At 43.3% G+C, this 21,859-nt stretch overlaps 1 protein-coding gene across 2 annotated transcripts in view; it reads right to left on the bottom strand.

The window, feature by feature from the left end:
* trpc5a (transient receptor potential cation channel, subfamily C, member 5a) overlaps window positions 1-21,859 on the bottom strand; it is a 163,626-nt gene that overhangs the window by 81,412 nt on the left and 60,355 nt on the right. For both annotated transcript variants that reach the window (XM_023948991.2, XM_078935759.1), the window contains exons 7-8: window positions 21,027-21,164; window positions 18,786-18,992 (exon numbers count right to left, since the gene is read on the bottom strand). In XM_023948991.2, the coding sequence (XP_023804759.1) occupies window positions 18,786-18,992; window positions 21,027-21,164 (345 nt within the window). The remainder of the gene's footprint in view (window positions 1-18,785; window positions 18,993-21,026; window positions 21,165-21,859) is intronic.

A 21,859-nucleotide genomic window follows, 5' to 3' on the forward strand; every position in this document is an offset into this window, starting at 1 on the left:
ATGGGAATTGGATTGAGTGACCCCTACCCCTGGTGTTCAAAACAAGAAACCAAGAAACCAAAATCCTAAAGACGTCTATAGAGAAATAAACAGCTGTTAGTCAGTCATTCTATGGGTCAGAAGAACCATTCTTGGTCTGATACTTTTTTTTTTAAATGTTCTTGATTATCCTCTTTTTTTATGGTAGTTTTGCAAGTTGGTGACTGAATTGGCTTCATTTCACCAGACCAGGAGTAAGGCGTTTTCTATGGGTGACATCACACTCGCTCATTCCAGGTCTCCTATACAGTCTATGATTGTGGCTAAGGCTCTAGCTGGTTAATGAGACTCATCCGTACAGCCAGGTTTACACACACGATGCAAAATCTTCATCTAGGACACACTAGAGCCTTTCCTTTTATCTCTCCGCTGCCTTTTTTTATGTAATCCTGCCCCCCTCCTCCCTGCTTTTCTTTCTCCTCGTCGCTCTCTGATGTTTTTGTCTCTCTTTCAGAACTTCAAAAGTTAAAAACAAACAAACTCCAACATAAAATGTGTATAATGGTTAAAGTTGTGCTTCATAAGCAAAAGGGATTCATGCGGAAATAAACTTGAGTTTCTACTGAACAAACTTGCAGCAGTGGTCATGGGTTGCGATGGACACTAAGCATCGACAGCAAGTTAGAAGTTCCTGATTCAGGAGCCTTTAGAATGTAGGAACTAATTCAATTTTCGTTTATTCTGTGACGGAGTAAAGATACGGAGTGAATATTTACATATTGGTGCAACGTTTCGGATTTAGCGGAACCAATTTTCTCAGATTTCGTGCCCCTGCGATCTAGAACGGGTCAACATGCTGAGAAGGCTCTGGAAACTCCCTGCCTGAAATCTACTGCACACCCTGTAAGGAAGCAGCAGTCTGCAGACTCCTGGGTGCTGTTCAGGAGGTGTGGGACATCGGAAGAGTCATTGAAAAAAAGCTGCTTGTCTGTCTTTGCACAAAAGGAGAACCGCTCTCCTCCAGATTATCTCCCGTCTACTTACTCCTCAAACCTCAACAACTGGCAGGAGCAGCGGCAACACCATCCTGAGTCAGCGGTTGCTCTCATCTGGGAATTCAGCGATTGTATTTAATTATAAAGATGAAATGATAGAAGAGGAAAAGGGGATGAAAGAGGGAAGCAGAGAAGTCAAACCAAGGAGGTGGCTAATTCTTCATCTCCCCCTCTTCCTCCTCTATGTCTCACTAATCCTCCTCCTTCACCTTCAGAAGCCCCCAGCTTCTCCTCTTTCCATTTTTCCTCTTTCCTTTCATCCATCCATCCTCTCCTCTCTTGTTCAGTGACTTCTTCTCCTCCTTTTTAAGCCATCCCAGTCCTTCCCTGCTCTTTCTAATCCTCCTGCCTCATTCTTTTCTATTTTCCTCGTTCCTTTCTTCTAACATCTTCATCACTCCTTCTGTTATCCTTCACCTCCAGTCCCTCACATTTCCCTCCAACTCTTTCCATCTTTCGCTCCCTGTTCCCCTTTTTTTCCCCCCTCGCTAGCTCCGGTTTGGTGTGCTGTTGCCATGGCAGCAGTATGCTAATGAGGGAGCATCTCTGCTCCGCTGACAGTAGAGCTCCTTCTTTCCCCCGTTTGGTTTCAGGAAAGGTTCTCTGCTCACACCGGGTCCCTTCAGAACCGGAAACAGAACATGACATGGACCCTTACCACAGAAATGATGCAAATAAGTTCTGCACCATCAGCAAATACACATTTCCACGAGCCAGCTGAATTTTCCCCACCGATGACTAATGAAGTCGTCCATTCAGATGGCGAGCGGTGAATTTTCTCCTCCTGATTTGCATGCTGGGTAAATTTCCTCTGCGAGCTGGATCGGAAAGACACGGTGGATTGGGGAGCAGCTCATTTAGCAGAAGTGGAGAGTTTTTTGATTTGGTCTGATGTTTCCATGAAGGGTGGCGAACAAACTGGACACAGAAAGAACAAAAAACTGCTTCCTGAAGGTTCTGCAGTCCGTTAGCCCAGATCTAACTTTCTTTTATTCAGCTAAAATGACCCACGTGAACTTTTTTCCTGAATGCAACAGACGTTTCTCCTTTTCTCTCTAAGGAACTCAGCTTTGGTTTTGCCTTTACGCTGCTGACACTTTAAGGCAGGGGTATCAAACTCCAGGCCTCAAAGGCCGGCCCCCCAGCTAGTTTTCCGGAAATCCAGCGTGATCTGCTGCTGAGTTCCTGCATCAGGTGTGCTTAGCCAACAGGGAGCTTCAATGGCAGGTTGGTTGCAAAACATGTAGGCCTGGATTCTGACAGTCCTGCCTTAAGCGTCAGCCACATGCACCTTTGCAGACCTTGAAACATATTGTTAAACCAGGACAAAAGATCAAGGTCGTAGAGCGCTCGGTGAGCCCGTAGGGCTTAAATGCTGCGAGCGACATGTCGTAGTGAACACTTATACAACACGTATGGGTAAGTAAGGATGAAGAAGGTGAGACTCAGGTGTGCCATATAGATTTTTTTCCTGATTTTACTCCTCCCAAATCCTGCAGACTGTGCAAGGAGGCCCTAGTGCTGTTCACGTGATGATTGCACACTTCTTCTGTGCAGCCTGATATTAGAAATGAGGAATTTAAGCAATCAAAGTGCAGTTTGTGTCGACATCCTACGGGAACTTATACCACATGCACATCCCGCATGTGCGGCCAGTAAGGAGCCAGCACTCACACCTTAATAACTATGGAGTGTGGCATGAATAACAGCATACCACATACTTGACGATACACCCACACAACGATGGTACACTCCGGATCGTGACCTCTTGTATGGGTACATGTGACTAAAGCTTTCAGGGGAGCGCTGGTGTGTCTTGTAGCTTGTCCAGACACCTTCAGGAACATCATGAAAATGGATTGTACCATTGTTGAGTGGGTGATAAACATATCGTGAAGTATTCGTAAGGCTAAAGTACCTTTACTTATGATGTGTGGGTGATGCTCTCAAACGGTGCCCTTACACTACACATCGTCAGTTGGGTGTAAGTACTTGTTCCTTACTGAACAACAGCAAATACTGCGTGCACGGTGTGAGCTCGTGATACGTAAGCACCCATAGGATGTCCACACAAACCCCACTCTGATTGTTGTTCCCTGAGTTCCAACGGTCAGGCTGCAGCGCAAAGAGCGCAGACTTATCACGTGAACAACACTGATGGCCTCAGAGCACAGTTTGCAGGATTTAGGGGGTTGAAAAATAATAAAATCCATACAACACGCCTGCGTCTCACCTACCTCATCTGTAGTTTAAGTGTTCAGCATGCCCGCAGAAAAATATGCATGAATATTTTCTCCCTACAGGCTTACCAAGCGGTTTGCCACCACGATATTCCGTGAGGGCCACCTGGGTGCAGTTGTGACCAGAGCTTTACACAATCCATGGATTCATAGAAAACAGCTTTCCAGTAAACAGATGAGCTAAAACAAGCCTTTAGATTTCCTCTTTTCTGCCCAGTTTTCCTCTTCAAAGTACCACTCGGCCAACATGACGGCATTTCCAGCCCATCTAAAATTAAGGTGGGCTGAAAGGGGCTGGAGGATAGTGACAAGTCTTAAACTTTACCTTGGTGCGCTCACGGCACAGAGACAAAGTCTGCTCATGCTAATCTAGCAGCAGCAGCAGCAGCAGCAGCAGCAGCCTTACATAAGACCGGCTGCAGAGACCTGCGTTTAAATATTTAACAAGAGGGAGAAACAAAAGTCTCTAAGTGATATCTGCTTTTTCTGAACCAGAAATGCATCCCATTTCTTTGCACCATAAATCAAGAAAATTTAAAATACAAATTTATTGGTTAGAGATTGGAGCAAATTTGAAAATAATAATAGAGCAAAACAATCTCAAATATTATGAGGAATCATTAAAGGTGTTTTATTTTTATTTATTTTTTACCAAATAGATGATTTCTGTCTGTTGAGACAGTGTCCCTGGACTCTGCTGTGGACCAAACAAGCATACGAGAACCAGGTCTGGGTTCTCAAGTGAACTCTGGTGCGGTTCACTTCAGTGTAAATGCATCCCAGACTTTCCACTGACCCACATGAGGAAAAAAACCAAAGAAAATGAAAAACATAAGCTGCGATTAGAGTCAGAAAGCAAAGAGTTCCCAGCAGAAATAATAGAAACCAAAGGAAAATGTTAGAGGTAAATGTAGAGCGGGGGAGGGGGAGGGGGGGGTTCACTGATAAATGCTCATCAGAGGACAAGATGATGTTTCCTGTTCTACGTTAAAAAACAACAACTAATGACTATCTAAAGGTCACCAGAAATGTCATTGACTTCAGTCCGTAATGAACATTGTCGACTCATTTGTGTGTCGTTGCAAATGAGGAGAACAGCTTCCCCAACGATGCTTTCACACAAACGGTCCAACAAAAGTCGGTTCTCGCGTAGTTTTCCTTCCATCTCTGCTTTACCTTTGTTCTGTCTACAGACCGCCTCTGTTTTGTCTGTGGTTCACCTTTGGTGTGTCTTTATTTAGTCTTCGGTCCACCTTTGTTTCGTCTGTGTTTCATCAATGTTTTGTCTACTATCCATGTTTGTTTCTTTCTTGTCTAGGTTTATTTTTTCTCTGTTTCCCCTTTCTTCTGTCTCTGTTTTGTCCTAATTTTGTCTACATTCCATCTTTGTTCCATCTCTATTTGTCTTTGTTTTACCTACTTGTTCCTTTCTTGTTTAGTTTTAGTCTTGTCTACAGTCCACCTTTATTCTATGTCTGTTTTGTCTAAATGTCTACATTTCGCTTTTGTTCTGTCTTTGTTCTATCTCTATCTACTTTTCACCTGAGTTCTTCTCTGTCTCCTCATCATTCTGTCTCTTTAGTTTTTCCAAAATTCACTACTTATTATATTAGGTATTTTTCAGTTAAGTTTTCATCATCTTCAGTGCTAAAAAGAAATGTTTTTGGACAGCGTTGCTCCGTAATCTCACAATCACTGAAGCAAATTCAGGTTAAATGACACGACTGCAGTAGGAACGTAAAACTCCAGTCGTTGCAGAATGTGAGACCTGCTGGTGACATCACCCTCAACTGGGACGATGAGCGCTAGTGCCGTGGCAGAAATGTGAATGCATCTTTTTTTGTTTTTTTTGCCGCTGCTGCCGCGGCGGGGGTCTTGGTGTGGGGATGGCTTGGTACTCTTTCCCCCCTCCTTCTTTTTACATTCCATCATCCACTTTAGAAGAACACACAGACCCACTCGAGCACAGGTGCTATCTACCTTTACACTAATAGTCTGAATGATTAAATGAAATATTTCACTTGTTGGTCCAAATGCACAAGTATGCGTGTGTGAACATCAGTTGTATTGTGTACATGTGGACATGTTTTGTATGTGTGCATTTATGGAGCCCACACATATATTTGTGGAATTTTGGTGTGTGTGTGGACAGGCCCCGCCCCCTATTGGATTTATATCACTTATAAACCTGACTGTAATGATTGTAAACATCCAGCAACATTTCCGTCCGGTCCAACAAAAGACTGTTCCACATACGAGTAAGATGAATAAAGTTTAGACTAAATTACAAAAGAGGTTTATTTAAATAAACACCTAGTGTGTCAAACGTTTCATAACCCCTATTGTAACAGTAAAATATGTCCAACACAAGTAAGAGGCTTTCAGCTCTCATCTGTCTGCTCAGCTGTTAGACAGGACAAGTAAAAAAAGAAATGTAAATGCATCTGCTGTAAATCAAAGTATTGTTCACATCTGTCGCCATGTTTCTGAAGGACTTTGGAATGAGTAGGAATAGAATAGAAACAGTGTAATTGCAAAATCGTGTTTTTTCCACAAATCTAAAATATTGATTAAGCTTTGCGCACATGCGTGATGGAAACCCAGCCAGTGACAGACGTCAATTGTTGATGCCATTTGATGCCAATTAAATTTTTCTTTTACAGTTCCTTCAAAGTTGGACGATATATTGGGAAAATGTAAAAAGATTGTGAATTTATAGTTGACAAAAATAAATAAGTTCTGAGAAAATCTTCCAGACCCATCGTGAAGTCCTTATTTCATAGTCTTTATCCTCTAAACCTCTGTTAGTTCTTTATGCTTCATGTTTAGTGTCCGACCCCACAAGCTGCAGAAACAAAAGCGGCAGAGAAAGCATGAAAGTCTTTCGAGCATTAATAACTGCTCGGCGTCCTCCAGCAGAGGCTCTGGGGAGGCGGCACGCTGGAAAACTTGGTCAAAACGCTCCAAACTCCCTTTATATTGGACTGCATATGGGGGGGGGCTCAGCTGGGTTCTGATGACTCATGCTAACCCGACAAATGAAGCTGCAGGCAGGAGCGACACGACTTTTACATAATACTGCTGTTGTTCAGGAAGCTTCTGCAGGTGACGTCCAGAGCGACGCCGTTGTTACACAAGAAATCCAGAAATCCAGCTCCACTGTCGCTATTTCAACATAAAGGTTGAGAGAAAAACACGCTTTCAACTCTTCTGACATTATTCCATGAAAGAATCTCCGTCGGTCTTAATTCAAACATGTTTTTTTTTGGGGGGGAATAAAAATGAACAAAAACAGAGTTTATAATAATGTTTCACTAACTGTTTTTTCACAGATTTGGTTATAGAAACTTCTTAGAGCTTCAATATTTAAGCTTTGAATGATCAAACCCAAACATTGTTTTTCCTGGTATCTAACAATTTTATACTGTTGAAAATGAAAAGAAATCAAATCAAAAAACGTCAAATGATCAGCCTACGGTATCTGTCTTTGTCTGTTAAACTTTATCACACCACAAGCTCTAGATTCTTTACCCCTTTCTTGAATGTTAACCCTTAGTAGTCTTTGAAATCACCGGAGTTTACCAAACACATCAGGAATGACACAACCCCCCCCCCCCCCCCATTAGTATTGCTTTTATTCAACTTTAACACGAAGGTTTCAAAAGGTTTTTAGCTTTAAAATCACAACTTAGTGTAGTTTATGTTGTGGAAATTTACATGGTTTTTTAGACATTAGTTTCATAGTTTTGACCTCAGTTTTACTTTCTCTTCTGCTATAAACATAAAGACATTTGGTCAGAGTTTTTTTTTATTATTATTGCAAAAAACAAACAAACATCTGCTTGGAATTGAGTTTTTTTTTTGGACATGTTCGGCTTCATTGTGGAATTTTTTCTAATATTATCAAAAATGGATCTTCAAACAAATAAACTAGGGTTGTAAAAGCTTATTTGTAAAAAAAAAAAAAAAAAAAAACTCCACTGACTATTTAAGCCAACATCAATGCATTTAGTGTAAAGAACTGAAGACTCTTGCAGGTCAAGGTCATCAATCGTTGGTCTAACAGTGTTTTAGTCCCATTTTGAGTTCAGCTTTCCCAAAAATGAGAGCGAAGCTCATTGGTGGATGATCAGGAAGGCACAGGGTTAACAGAAAGTCACGGAGCGCGCTCCTGCAGGAGCTCTGGAAGCCGCCTGCTGCGTTCTGCTCGGCTTGACTGATCAGATTAGGGCGCGTTTGTGTGGATTCGTGTTGTCATCGGGTTTAGCCGAGCCTGCTTTTGTGCCTGAAACAATAGAGAATGTGTTGAAGACCGTGAACATAAAAAATGGATAAAAATGAGATAGAAAAGGAAAAGAAACCTGTGAGCAAACAGAGCAGATGATGCTGTTTTTGTGAGGACCGGTTAGAGAACTCCAAGGACGTTCTGATCCACCGCTTGAGGAGGCTTTTCGAGATGTAACCGCGCTTTTTCTTCAAGGTCAGAGTTCGCATTGGGGTGAAATTTGGGCAGAGATAACTGCTACGAGTTTGTGAGTCGCTATCATTGGGAACACGTGTTGATGGATTCATTAAAGCAACACTGCATTTGGATGCAGTGAATAAAACATGAAAGACAGCCGTTACATTATTCAGCCGTTCACACACCAACATGCACACACTCAACCTCTCTTTGTGCGGTCACATTCACATCATTTGTTGCCTCAATCCAAACGCAACTTTGTTCCCAACAAGGTTTGTTTGTTTAACAAATCATATCGATAAGAACACACACACACACACACACACAGCATTCAATATTGAGACCAACGTTACTGTTGAAGAAGACTGCAGGTGTTTGAGACTAAAGCAGAGAAAATCTCTCCTAAAAGATTCCCGAACAGGAAGCCCACATTAAAAGTCTTCAGTCTTGGCACACTGGAGCTGAGAACCAGGGAGGAAGTTATGGGTGGAAACAGGCTGAAAATAGGTCAAACCTGTACGGGACACGCAGGTGGTCCACACAAAGTTGTACACAACACGTCCATCTCAAGTGTTTATGCACATGCCTGGTTATTAGGGAATTTTGGAGAACTGAAAGGATTGTAAAACATAACATTCCTATCATACCTGCTAGGTGTTTTTCCCAGAAGACTGTGATGCCGATCAAATATTTATACTGAACATTTTACTATTGGTGGCTAAAAATACCAGCATCACCATCTGTAACGGAACGGAAACAAAGAATCAAATACATGTAAATACACGAAAAATGACAGCGACTCTACAACAGAGTACAGATGTCATTGAACGTTGATGGCCCACAGTTAAACTTTATTTGGGGTTGTGGCTGTTTTTGCACCTTTCTTCATGGTTGTACAAGTATCTGTTTAACTGAACCACATGTCTCATCTTGCCTGAATGCCATTGTGTGTTTTAACTAGAACAATGACTGTACGCTATATTGGATTGGGTCTTATGGTCGAACGCCTCTCAGAGAATTGTTGTTTGTTATGTGTTGTGATGAGAAAACAAAAATAAAAATGTTCACGAACAGTTTTCTCTAAGGACGTGCCGCAGTCCAAAGGTCGTGAAGTGGGTGAGGCACAGGTGTGTCATAGGGATTTTTAAAGTATCCTCCCCCTTGAATCCTGTGCAAGGAGCCTGTTAGTGGTGGTCATGTGATCATTGGCTGCAGCCTGACTGTTAGAAATGAAGATACTCCCCCCCCCCCCCCCCCCCAAATTCTTCAATTCCTTTATCCTTTGGTGTAGAGAATGAAGATGGCGAGTCTAAACCCCATCCGCTCTGACCCGTTCTATATACAGTCAATGCTTGAAAACCATTCATGCAATGAATGTAATAACAGTGGATCTTCAAGCGGTAAAAGGCACCTGATAGACGTTACTTGAGTAAGCACTTCACTCCTGTATATCAACACAAGACTGCTTTTCTCAGCTTCAGAATCTGTTGGAATTACGTTTATGGTGTAAACGCTTGATAACAGTTGAAGCTGCTGTAATTCGCAGAACGTCAAAAGTGCTGTAGTTTAACCCTTTACTACCAGAGCTTCAACTACACTGTTGAAATTTATGGACTCCTGTAACTCAACTTAGGCCTTAGTAACACAAGGGTTGAGCTGTACAGGATTTTGGGTTGTCTGTTACTGTGAAGGGCGTAAAGAGGAGCGGCCCGCATCTCAAGGATGGTTTGCAGTTCCTATGGGCGTCCTGATTGTCGTGCATCGTGGTAAATGTATCAAAACGTATTTGCAAGAGTATGCATGCACTTCTGATGTACAGGTGATGCTGTCGTGCGCTGCCCTTACTCTAGTCATCAGACTACATTCTGTCAAATCTCTTCATTTATAACAGACGGCTTCTATGTAAGGATCAGACACTTGCACTGTTGCCTGCAGCAAGCCCGTAGTAATAAAAAGGTCCTCAAATATTTTCTCTCAACAGGTTCAGCGAAATTTTTACAACTTTGATTCCCGAACAGGTTTGCCCATTTTTCCCCATTGGGGCAGTTGTGGCTGAGACTTTAGGTGGCGCCTGTGACATCTCCAGTACTGAAGGGGTAAACAGGTTTTTGTTCCATCACCCTGGTTTAAAGTGGGTGTTCCCATGCAGTCTGTAATGAACGTCCTCCATCGTTTCTCTGTGATTGCTGTCATTTATCAAACTGTCACACAAACTTAACCTTTTCTCGTCCTTCCTGTTCCATTCCATCTCCCATTCCCATTGAACGATGAAAATACACTTTTTTTTAAACATCTCTCTGTCTTCATTTGTGTCTTTCCTGCCGGTCTGTGACAGTGGAGTCAGCCTGAGCAGGTTTACGTGTTTCCTGCCTGTCTTTCTCCTGTCTCACCACGTTTCGCTCGTTCCCTCCTGACCCCCACAGGCTGCTTCCACTTCCTGTTATGTGAAGTGAACACGATAAAAGCGGGAAAATCCTGAGAGTTCCGGTCCTCCTGACAGACTTGCACGCGTTTAGCTAACAGACAGAACCATAACCCAGAATTAGCCGCGTTGGCTGTTGATTTCCTGCCAGCATCTCTCAGCGTTTTAAGACCAAACCCTTCAGGTTTGCTCTCACTGCAGCATTGCAACATCATTTGCATATTTTGGTTCTCAATGCCAAGCCCCCCCCTCAGCTGCAGCAAATCATGAATATGGACACATCTGGGCTGCTTTGGAAAGCCTCCAAGCTTGGTGGCGTCTCTCCTGTGTCGCCCCAAACATGCACACAAGACGGATGCTGCAAACAACCAGTCAGTAGCAAAAGGGTGATTTATTGCTCCTTTCCTTTCATCGATCTCTCTGGAAGGGCTTCAGACTTCCTGTTGTAATTTACAGTTTGGGTTTTTGCTGTATTTTCAATGAAAATTAATTATAAAAAAACCACTGAGAGAATCATTAAAGCAAAGTTTATGAATTTCACACCAAAACTGTTAGCAGCTTATAGCCACTTTGAACTTTTCCTGTCAGTTAGGCCTGCACAATATACCGCAAATTTATCGTTATCGCAATAACAAGCTGTGCAATATGCATATCGCAAAAGACAGCAAATTTGCAATAAATGGTTACCTTAAATGTGGCCAAACAATCTTATGGCAGCTTAAAGTGTTAAATGGATTAAAAGAATCCCTTTCTGCATTTGACCAATCAGATGGACCCCTTCACGTTGTTAAATTTAATCGGATGGCGCCCTATTATGTTGTATGTTCGCCTCCTACGTCAACAAGGGTCATTTGTAGTATAATTTTTAAGCTGTTGCAATGGAATGGGAATAATATTTTTGGTTGTTTTGCTAATTGTTTATATACCGCAAATTATATCGTTATCGCAATATTAATTACTAATATCGCATATCGCAAGTTTTCTTCATATCGTGCAGCCCTACTGTCAGTTATTGCTTTTATATTACTTCTAAAAATATCTGACCTTAAATACTCCTGGATTCTTTTTTAATTGCATGTTTAATACAATCTTCTGGATTCAAAGAAACAACTGGAAACTGTTTAGGATTTAGAGCGTTTGCGTCTCACAGGGTACGTTTGATTCGTTGTCGGGAAAACAAAATTCATTCACAGTCAACTGGGCATTTTTCTATGCGGGTTGGAGGTCGGTTAGTTTGCAACGGGATGAGAAAAAAAGAGGACTGAGCACTATTGTGATTGATAGTTCAAGATACAAAACAGAAAAACAATGCAAAGGTGGAAGTGAAACGTGCAACAAAGAAATTCAGTTCTATTTGAAAGAAGAACAATGGATGGAAAATGTTGAAAAGGGAAAATTGCAATGAGGATGAAGATGTGCAAGCTGAGATTAGAAGGGGAGTAGAAAAGGAGGAAGAAGGAGGCTGTGCTTTTAACAAGTTCAAATATTTTTTCTACATTTTAATTTACAGACAAGATTTCTTCTCAGGTTCATTTATCTGCATAAGTGCTGTAACACTTCATTTTAACAACAATTTGATTCATATCATAATTTGTGTTTGACAATACGATTCATATTGCTATTTATTCATTTTGACAAATCAGATTCACTAAGTTAAAAGTCGATTTTTAGCCAAAACTTTAACTGACTCAGACAGAAATTCCTGCTACTGAACTGTGAAGTTTTCCAGATTCTTGGATTTCTTCCAGATCATCAAATGTAAATGAAATATGTGTCCAAACTAACAAGTAAACAAGAATGAATGTCAAATCCATTCACATTTTGGTTTCCTAAAGTTCAGCCCACGTCCAAAGAATCCAAAGGGAACATTCTTAGCCCTTGTGCTATTTCGTGGGGTCCAGATGACCCCACCCCCCATGGTTAACCTGCCTTGGAGGCACTTCCAATGAAAACTTCATGTAAATGCACGTTTTAGGCTCCCAACTCTTGCATTTATACATCACTATGCAGGTTTTTGAGTTCCTTTTGGGGCTTTTTGTGCAAAATGCCCGGCTATTGAGCTAGAGTTAAATCAGTTGAACTTTGATCGATCAGGGACTCGGATTTGGTATCGATGTACGGGAAGCTCGGATGTGTCAGCCGCTTGAAATGTGAGCTGTGAAAGAAAGAGCCTGGAGAAGCTTCAAACTTGACCAAGTGAGAGTTCACAGGCCAGTATCGGGTGGTGACAGTCCGGCGTGAACACGTGATGGTAAAGAATGACGTCTAGCGCCTTCTTGAACGCGCATCACATCCCTGGTGTGAACGGACTATTTACTGGGAATTCTCTGGTAGATGAGTTTGCTGCCATGAACTGGCTGGTAATGGGTTTTGTTTTGATAGCATCAACCTCTGAAAGTCAGAAAGACTCTTAAAACATCGTCAAATAAACTCTTAAACCATCGATGAAGAGTTTTTGCGATTATTCCCCCCCCTCTGATCTGTCCACCATGTTTTGCCGTTTGTCTCACCTCTAGCCTTTCTCTTCCTCCCTATCATGAAGGAATTCCTGTACGTTCAGCGGCAGCTGATGAACTCAGGGCTACGTCTTCATGCGGCCAATTAGAAGCAGTTTGGCTGCTGGTTTGTGAAGAGCAGCGGTGTTTGTGAGCGGATCTCTTCGCGGCTCAACACTAATCTCAGTGATTAATGTAAACAGAATTCCTATTTAAATGCCATCCTTAATGGCTGCTGTATTAAAGCCTCGCCGCCTTCAGCTTCTGGGGTGTGTGTGTGTGTGTGTGTGTGTGTGTGCGTGGGGGTGTGTGTGTGTGTGTGTGTGAAGGGACGTCGTCTCAACCCGAATGTGGTCATCATTCATCTACTCGTCTCTGTTGTTCTGCCCGACCAAAACCACTCCACAGAACGGAGCAAACCTCATTCTGATTTTCATGGGGTCTGTTTCTTCAAAGAAACAGAAATATCCTCTTCAAAGACGCCAAACGATGTTCATAGACAGTTAAACACCCACACAAACTAAAGGCAGCTTCGCATTTCCCTCTTTAACTGCACAGATCTAATCATGAGCTGGGATTTAATTAGGGTTTGACTCCCAGGAACATTTAACGGAGGACGTCCAGAACGACCAGAGGACAGTGGAGCGTTACGCAGAACCAACAGATTTATTTAGGGAAATGTTAGATTCATTTAAAGTACGCACATTTGCAATAAAGAGTATTTGGTCGTAGTTCCTTTGCATGAATTGCTGCAGGTCAGTGTGCAGCTCTGGAGGCGGTCTTCATTTATTCCTTGTTAGTCTGTCTCACCCTCTTCTTCTTCAAGATTCCTAGCTTCAGGTAGCTTTGCTGGACGATCGGTTGCAGGAGCATCATGGTGTCCAAACCAGGAGTTGATACTTTTAGCAGCCAAGTCCTGCTAAATCGGCAGTTCCTGAAGCTGATCGGCTGTAATCAAACCTCCAGATAGATGAATATCATGATCTGTGGTAAAAACTACGTGGATTATTACGCACATAGCACATTATACTACTGTTGACAGGTCTCCACATTCCATCATTTGTTCACTCTTTTTATCATGGTTTGTGTATGTGTTTGTGTGTGTGTGAGTGTGTGTGTGTGTGTGGTGGTGGTGGGGGGTTATCGGCATTGTGCGTCGTGTCATTTTGTTTTTAAATTTGACTGTATTTTATGCAACGCACTTAGAGTGACATGTGTTGTAAAAGTGCTATATAAATAAAGGTCGATTTGATTTGACAGACCAGAGTTTACAGTTGACTTCCAGTAACCAAAATCCCCGTTTCCACTGACCGGTCCGGTCCAATGCAGAACGATCCAGGCTAAACCGGCCCGTTGTGATGCATGCGGGGTGAAGCTAACAACAACAAAGAGGTCCTCCAGCACATCAGAGTATTTACTGTTGTCTGAACGAAGACTGCGGACAGCGAAGAGGATCACAGCTAGCTTTGGCTGTTGTTTGCTGCTGTGTTCTCCTACATTAAAACAGAATAAAAACGCTTTGACTCCAAGCTCCTGGAGACACAATTCTGTCTTTATATACAGTTTATCTCAAAAAATAAATAAATCAAAGCATTTTTTTGACAATAAAAAAACAAATTTAGACCTCCTACTTGGTAGATTTATCAAAGAATGTACAGTGCAGTGGCTCTTTTACCTGCAAGGTTTCTTATCTGCTTGTTTATTGCACTAGTTTACCCTTCTTAGCACTTGGGGCAAATGTCGGGGCAGGAAAACACCCAGATGAATCCTTGTACTGATTTATACAACAACAGGTTTACGGTTGAGGGGCCACAAAGTTGAAAATATGAGTTGTGACTTTGTTTTCTAAGGTTTTATGGAGAATGTTAAAAGCTGGTGTCATAGGAAGGTTGCAGCCCTCCCTCCTTCTCTTCTTTTCATTTCTTTTCTCCCTCCCTCTGTTGCGCTTTTCTCCTCCACTCAGCTTTCCCATTCATCAGCAGCTACCCAGAAGGCTCTGCAGGGGGGCTGTGAAGGGTAGCAGCCTCCTTCCTCCAGCTCTCTGCCAGTCAGCTGGACATACTTCATTACTTCCTGTGGGCTCAACAACAGCCAATCGCAGCATTTATTTGGCGTTTATAGGGCCTTTGGCTCGGCTGTGTGCGAGGCGAAAACACCCATTAAGGTGGAACCACCGAGTCCAAACCCCAAAGTTCCTCCCACACTTTCACGCTCCTTCTTTTCTTCGTCCCTGTTGATTTAATCAGAGGTCGAAAGCCGGATCGATAACAAGAACGCCTCTGCTGGGAGAGGGCGAGGAAGCAGAGGTGACGGGATGAGAGGCCAGCGAAGGAAACAAGAGAAGGAGGGTCGACTAAATGAGTCGTGGAGGTATGGGAAGATGGAGAGAAGAAAAAACCAGGGGGGAAAGATGCACGATGAAGTAGTGAAGGAGGAAAAGGAGGAGTGTGGAGAGCATTGATTGAAGAAAGACGATATATTTGAGATGCAATTGTCATCGATCGGCCAGGAGAACGCTGACAACACGCTCACACACAGTGCTGCACAAACACAGCAGTGTGTAGACGTTCACACTCTCTGCCGTAACCCTAGAAACCCTTTTGTAATCAAAAAGTAGGAAACCGGGCAACCATTAAGGGTATACCCCTCCTTTACCCAACAGTGGCTGGGATAGGCTCCAGCAACCCTGTGACCCCGAAAGAAATGAGTTCAGATGATTGAAATGTTTTTCAAAATCCTAAAATTGTTGCTCTTCCAAAGACAGAAAACTAGTCGTTCATCCAGTAAAATTGCACTCGACACTCTGTCGAAAACCGCCCCATTGCATGCTGGGGGTCCCAGCTTGATGAAGCCAACAGAACAACATCATCTGCAAAGAGCAGAGAGGGAGTCCTGTGGTGCTCAAACCAGATCCCCTCCGGTCCCTGGCAGCGCCTAGAAAGTCTGACTATAGAGACTAAGACCAGAACCAGTGTTGAAGGGCAGCTCTGCCACCAGAAACGGGTCCGATTCACTAGAACCCAGCTCCTGCTCCGGTCTTACAGTCAGTAAGGAACCCCAGACCCCAGAGCGCCCTCCTCAGGAAACCACAGGGGGCGCGGTCGAACGCCTTGTCCAAAGGCGATTGAAACTGGTATTATAATTATAATTCTTTAATACAACAATAAACATGAATCTAATGTTTCAACAACTTTATTAGCAGCATCCTCATAACATTACACAACTGGTTCATAAATATTCTGAATTATTATTATGGTCTGTGGGAACAACACTATATTTGGATTAAACACTCCTGTTTTTGTTTGTTAAATGCGGCTGTCTTATTTTGAAGTCGAAGGCTGAGAGGTTTCCTCACAGATTCTTTTCGACAAAAATACATTTAAAAAATTTTTTTTTTTGTTAACTTTGCTAGCTTGGGCGTTTTCATTTATTTAAATTTAATGTTGTATTTTCGTGACGTGACCAAGCGACTTGACATGCCTCAGGAATGAGTCAGATGTGTAGATTTTCAAAATAAAACTTCCTTAGGAATCAGAATAAAGAAGACAACCCCCCCAAAAAGTATATTTTTTTACCTCTACGCCTGATACCAACTGTTCCACGAACTGTTTCTTATTTTTAACACAATGTAAAACACAAAATAAATCACATTTTAAATTCTGAAAAGGTGATCGGAGACCATGAGTGCACAAAAACGAGTCAAACAAATTATGTAACCTCAGAGAACTGCAATTTTATGAATTTATAATTGATTTAATAAAAAAGGCAACATTCCTGACCCTAATTAATTCTGCAAAACAAATATCTTCTGATTCTCTTCATTGCTCTTCACTTTTTCAATAATGAGCTGAAAGTCCATTTGGAGGACGTATGTTTTTCTAAACCCAGATTCAGTTCGTGTGCAGAAACGGCACAAACGGAGACGATATAAGCTGTTTTGGTTTAATGAAACATAAACACCATGAGTCAGAGCGCCGCACAATCCCCTCTAAAAGCCCGCTGTCAGCGCTATGACGCCGGTGCGGCGTTTACTATGTGACACTTTGACCTCCACGGCACGGAAAGTACAGCCTTCCACACATTCATTAAAACAACAGACACTGAAGGCAAACATGCAGATGGGGAGGAGGGGAGGTCAGGAGGGGGGGGGGGGGGGGTGAAGGTGAGGAGTAGATGCGACAGCGAAGGTGACGAGTAACAGGAGGAGTGAGAAAAAAAAGAGAAGCAGGAGGCGAACGGTTATGTAAGCCGCTGATGACACAAGCGGCTGCGTGATGTCACACCCCAGAGGTGCAGTTCATGCGGCGTCCAAGCAAATTTGAGGAAAAAGCTACCAGGTTTACGGCTAAAAGCTCCAAAAGATCTAAGCGGCTTGTTTCAACTGTCTTTGAATCTTGTTTCAATCATAAAAGTGAGAATAAAAACAGAAAAAAATGAAGCATAGACTTCATTTTTACCATAGATTCCTGCTCACGATCGTAAGAAAACCTGCATTTTAAAAAGAGTTTTTCTAACAGAATGTGACAGCGTCCACCTCTCACACACGGGAACCTTTTTCCTTCTCGTAATTTAAGGTTCCCTCCTCTTTCCCGCTCCTCCTCTGCTCCGGAACGCCCGGATGTTTTGGAAAATAGGACTTTCCACGGCTGGAGGTTTGCTCAAAGAGCTTCTCCGCCAGAGCTGCAGACGATTCTACAGACCAGCAGGGAGGGGCGGGCGGATGGCCGGAAAGCAGACCGCCACCTGGGCTCCTTTTATTTTAACCGTACGGCGTGGAAAAGCAAAAGATTTCACAGGACATCAACAGGAACGTTGATCAACGGGCTTTTTAAACACACACCCCACAGAAAAAGGTGTTTTTAACATGTTCAGGAAATTTATCAAGCTTAAAATTAAATTTCTGAGTATTTTTCTGTTCAAATTGTTGTGAATAAATCGTATGTTTGATACAGAAAACACGCTTGGCGGGCCACAAGCTCCCTGCTCCGCCTAGATCCATGTATGCCGTAGATCCTCATCCGAGCTTGTACCTGGTTCAGAACTGGATGGCAGAATGTTGTCAGGGGCTGTAAGCTAGCATGTCAACGGAGAGTTATCGGCAACTGTGCCGGGAAGGGGGGCGGGATTGCTCCACGCCAATAGTTCACCCTACAAATTTCCAATGAAAGGTTGAAAAATGTTTTTCAACCTTTCATTGGAAATTCTTCTGAGGCCAAGGTTCCCAAAATGACGTACATGATTAAACCTCCAAGAATGATTGCTGAAGACAGTTGAAGGGTGGAACTTTAACCAAAATGAGAGGAATTGACTAAAGGGATGAAAAACTGCAGTGCAGTCGTTCTTATCAAAGTGTTTTGAATAGAAATGAAATAAACACAACTATTCCTAACTATTCAGTGTGAAACCTGAACACGGAGCGGATCCTGACACAGGGGTAAAAGGTTTTTTGTGTAGACCTGTAGGGTCTAAAAAGATAAAAATGGTGAAAAAATAAAAAGCAAAGTTTTATGGAGACAAGCTTGGCGACCTGTTATTCAGAGACCTGAGGCTTTTCTCTACCTGTGTCATCAGCTGCACTCAGGACAGAAAGCACTTCACTTCCTGCTCTTCTGACTCCGTGGCTCATTTAAGCGTGGCTCCTGTCATCTCTTATCTCCTCCCTTTGCTCTGTCCTTTCGCCTCTGCTTTCAGCTGTCTGGCAGCATCCCTCTGGAAACGCCGCGGAACAGACAGGCGGAGGGAAACGGCGAAGGAACAGACAGGCGGAGGGAAACGGCGAAGACGGAGATCGCCGTGGGGGTTTTCTCCGCCAAATCTCCCCCTCCTTTGCTCTCGGCCGCTGGCTTGATCCACCTAGCTCTCAGTTTTCCTCTTTTTCTGTCCCACTAAATCTGTCCTCCATGTTTGCTGGCTTTGTATCCCCTCATTTTTGCTAAGAAGCAATCGTTCCACCCCTCCTCCTTTCCTCTTTCTGCTTCCACTGACTTCCTTTGCGCCGTGCACTTCCTCACATTTGTGGACTCGGTTCTCATTAGAGGGGAAGAAGCCTCCTTCCCTTCGTTTCTGTCAGGCAGAAGGGTGTCCATATGTCCCCCCCCTCTCAACGCCCCCCCGGTTCAGGACGGGTCCTACCTCTTTTTGGTGATACTTGATGGCCAGCTTGAGCTTGGCCAGGTCGTGGCACTGCCGGGGGTCCAGCTCCTCGCTCTGGTCACTGTCCCTGTGGTTCAGGATGGTCTCCAGCTCTCTTGAACTTCTGGCCTGATCCAGAAGGTCCTTGGCGAAACGTTTGCACTGCTGAGAAAGCTCCTCGTACTCCTGACGAAACTCGTTTTCCACCTGAAATCCGGCGGAGATCAACACTTTCTTAGGAGCTATAAGCAAGGAAACACACAAACTTTGATTCTGACAGAGTTAAACTCCATTGCTTCACCTTTGAAACAGCAAAATCATTTGCATCCTTACAAAAGGTGATATGGGGAGAGGGGCCTGGCTGCAAGAATTAGTGATTTAAAGTCATATAAAGAGTTTAATTGACTCATTAACATGTTCTTTATGCTACAGTTAGCATAATACTTGTTCATATGCTGCGCTATTATTGCTACAGGGCTGTCAACTGTCCTGATTGGCCGTGAGACTCACGCATTTGATGGATTTCTCACGCCAAAGTACACCTAAAGTTACTCTTTCCAGTTTACTTTTTTTATGAATCTGTTGAGGTTGAAGACACTTAAGTCCTAACATCCATAGTTTCTACCTGCAGAGACTCTGGTAATGGATCAATCAATTGCATTAAGTGTGATTCTTCATTAACATGGATGTTGGTTTCTGTGCGCGTGATCCACTAATGTGTGGCATCATTCCCAAGGTAAACATCAAAAAGACTCTACTTTGATTTCACATTTTCCAGGTGTGGTTTTGAGTATGAGTGGTAATAAGCTCTACATGTTATGTACTCATTCATTCATTCATTCATTCATTCATCTTCTAATCCGTTTGTCCCTTTCGGGGTCATATGGCTGCTGGAGCCTATCCCGGCCACTTGTGGGCGAAGGCAGGGGACATCCTGGACAGGTCACCAGTCTGTCGCAGAGTAGAGTGTCGGCAATCACACATCCATTCACTCTCACACTCACACCTAGGGACAATTTAGGTTGACCAATTAACGTATGAAGCATGTTTTTGGACGGAGGGAGGAAGCCGGAGACCCTGGAGAAAACCCACGCATGCACGGGGAGAACATGCTAACTCCACACAGAAAGGTCCTCTATTGGTGTTCTGGTCCAAGTCACCCAGCCAGGACTTGAACCTTGAACCTGGAGCCTTTTTGCTGTGAGGCAGGAGAGCTAACCACTGCTCCACCGTGCAGCATATTATGTTCTCACTTTAATAATCCCTGTCAGAAATGTTTATTTCACCTTGAGAGTCCTGTTAGCATAATGTAGAGACGCAGATCCTGTTTGTTATTGTCGTAACTGCTCTGACTGCTGGAGCGAGCGGCGTGCGAAACACCGGCCATTAAAGCCTTAGACATGCACCCGCCGGGGGTTGAACGAGTGCTGCGCCCGAATGCCTCACGCATGGGACGTGCACGTGGTACGTGAGTGCACGCTCACGCACACTACCCTCTGACTGTCTAATGCTCTCATTTCAACCAGGGAGGCTTCGCACAAAGACCACGCACCTTTACTGTCTTGTCTTTCTGAAAGGAAGGAAAAACAATTCTTCCTTTCTGTTTGCCTTTTCCTCTTTTTACAGCCACTCAGATACGCTTTATTTTTCTTCATTTAATCCTCATTTCATCTCTGCCAGTGTTGCAAGATAAGAGTTTTGGTTTTCCAGCCCAAAGGTCATCTAAAGACCACCAACCGCCAAAAATAAACCCTACAAATATGAATCAGTAATTCATTTGCCGATAATCCATTGTTTATTCCTTTTTGATTCGATTGAAAGTCAAACTTTGACACATTCTTCTTAAAAGTATTACATCTATCCATCATTTTGGCTCTCAGAGCAAAACATGAACTAATGGACTGCTGCTAAAGCTTATCAGTAACCATCTTTTTCTCAAAAATTAAGAACAATTAGAACTTTTTTTTTTAAATCAAACACTCTGTCTTTTCAGCACAGCTTCGTGTCATTACCTTAACACTAAATAAACAACAGACAAACACAAAATAAATGGCAAATACTTAACGCTTTATTACCTTCTTAGAAGGCTCAAAGCGTTTTTTCAGTCCTATTCACCCATGTACACACACACACGTACGCCCGCACGCACGCACAAACTGCCAATCAAACGCTTCGAAACCTTCCACGGATTTGGAAGTCGAGTGAACCAGAAGCTGCCTCTAAATGGACTCCCCCACCTACCTTGCTGAGCTCTTTGAGCTCCCACCCCAGTCTGAAGGCGGTGAGGATGGGGTCTTCACTGGACAGCGCGATGAGGGACGGCGAGGCCAGAGCCTTGTAGATGTTGAGTCGGGAGCGGGAATGACGCAGGCTGTCGACCTGAAGGAGTGCAGAGGAATCAATGATTACGGTCTTGGCTGACCCTGTCCCTCTGTCCCTCCTTTGGTCATTGGCCTATTTCTGCTCTCCGTCTGCTGCTTTCTGTGTTCATTTATGTACCGTATTTTCACGACCTTAAGGCGCACTTGAAAGTCTAAAATGTTCTCCAAACTGTAGGGGGGCGCCCCATGAGGTGGTGCGTCTATGGCGGCATGAGAAATGGGCGAGAAGTATGATTGAGTCTTTCATAGCACAGTGGTGAGAGTGAAGCTGCCATTTAACTGACTGTAATAGAAAGTCTGTGTTCCGCATACATCTCTACCCCTAAAAGGTTCAATGAGGGGGGGTGAGTAGGAGAGTCCTTTGGTCACACTTGTTCAAATCAGTACAACTCATGTCTACTTAACACACACACAAAACCGTAACAACGTGAATTTCACTTCTCTTCACAGCTCCCTAACTCATGGTGTGGGAATCAACACTTCCCATGAGTCTTAGTGGCCATGGGTGGGGCTAAGTCCCGGTGTTTACAAAAATGGCTGAAGCCCTGTTTAAACTACAGCTATCAGCTACGTGGATTGGTGGATGTTTATATGCTGTTTTATGACTGAAAAAATCAAAATAAATCAAAACTAACACAGATTTGCTCCTGCTGCACACACTGAGTTTTTGTGTGTGTGCTCAAGCCGTCTCAT

This window comes from Oryzias latipes, chromosome 18 (assembly GCF_053564925.1).
Source record: "Oryzias latipes strain Hd-rR chromosome 18, Olatipes_Hd-rR_3.1".
In the NCBI taxonomy this organism is placed as follows: Eukaryota; Metazoa; Chordata; class Actinopteri; order Beloniformes; family Adrianichthyidae; genus Oryzias; species Oryzias latipes.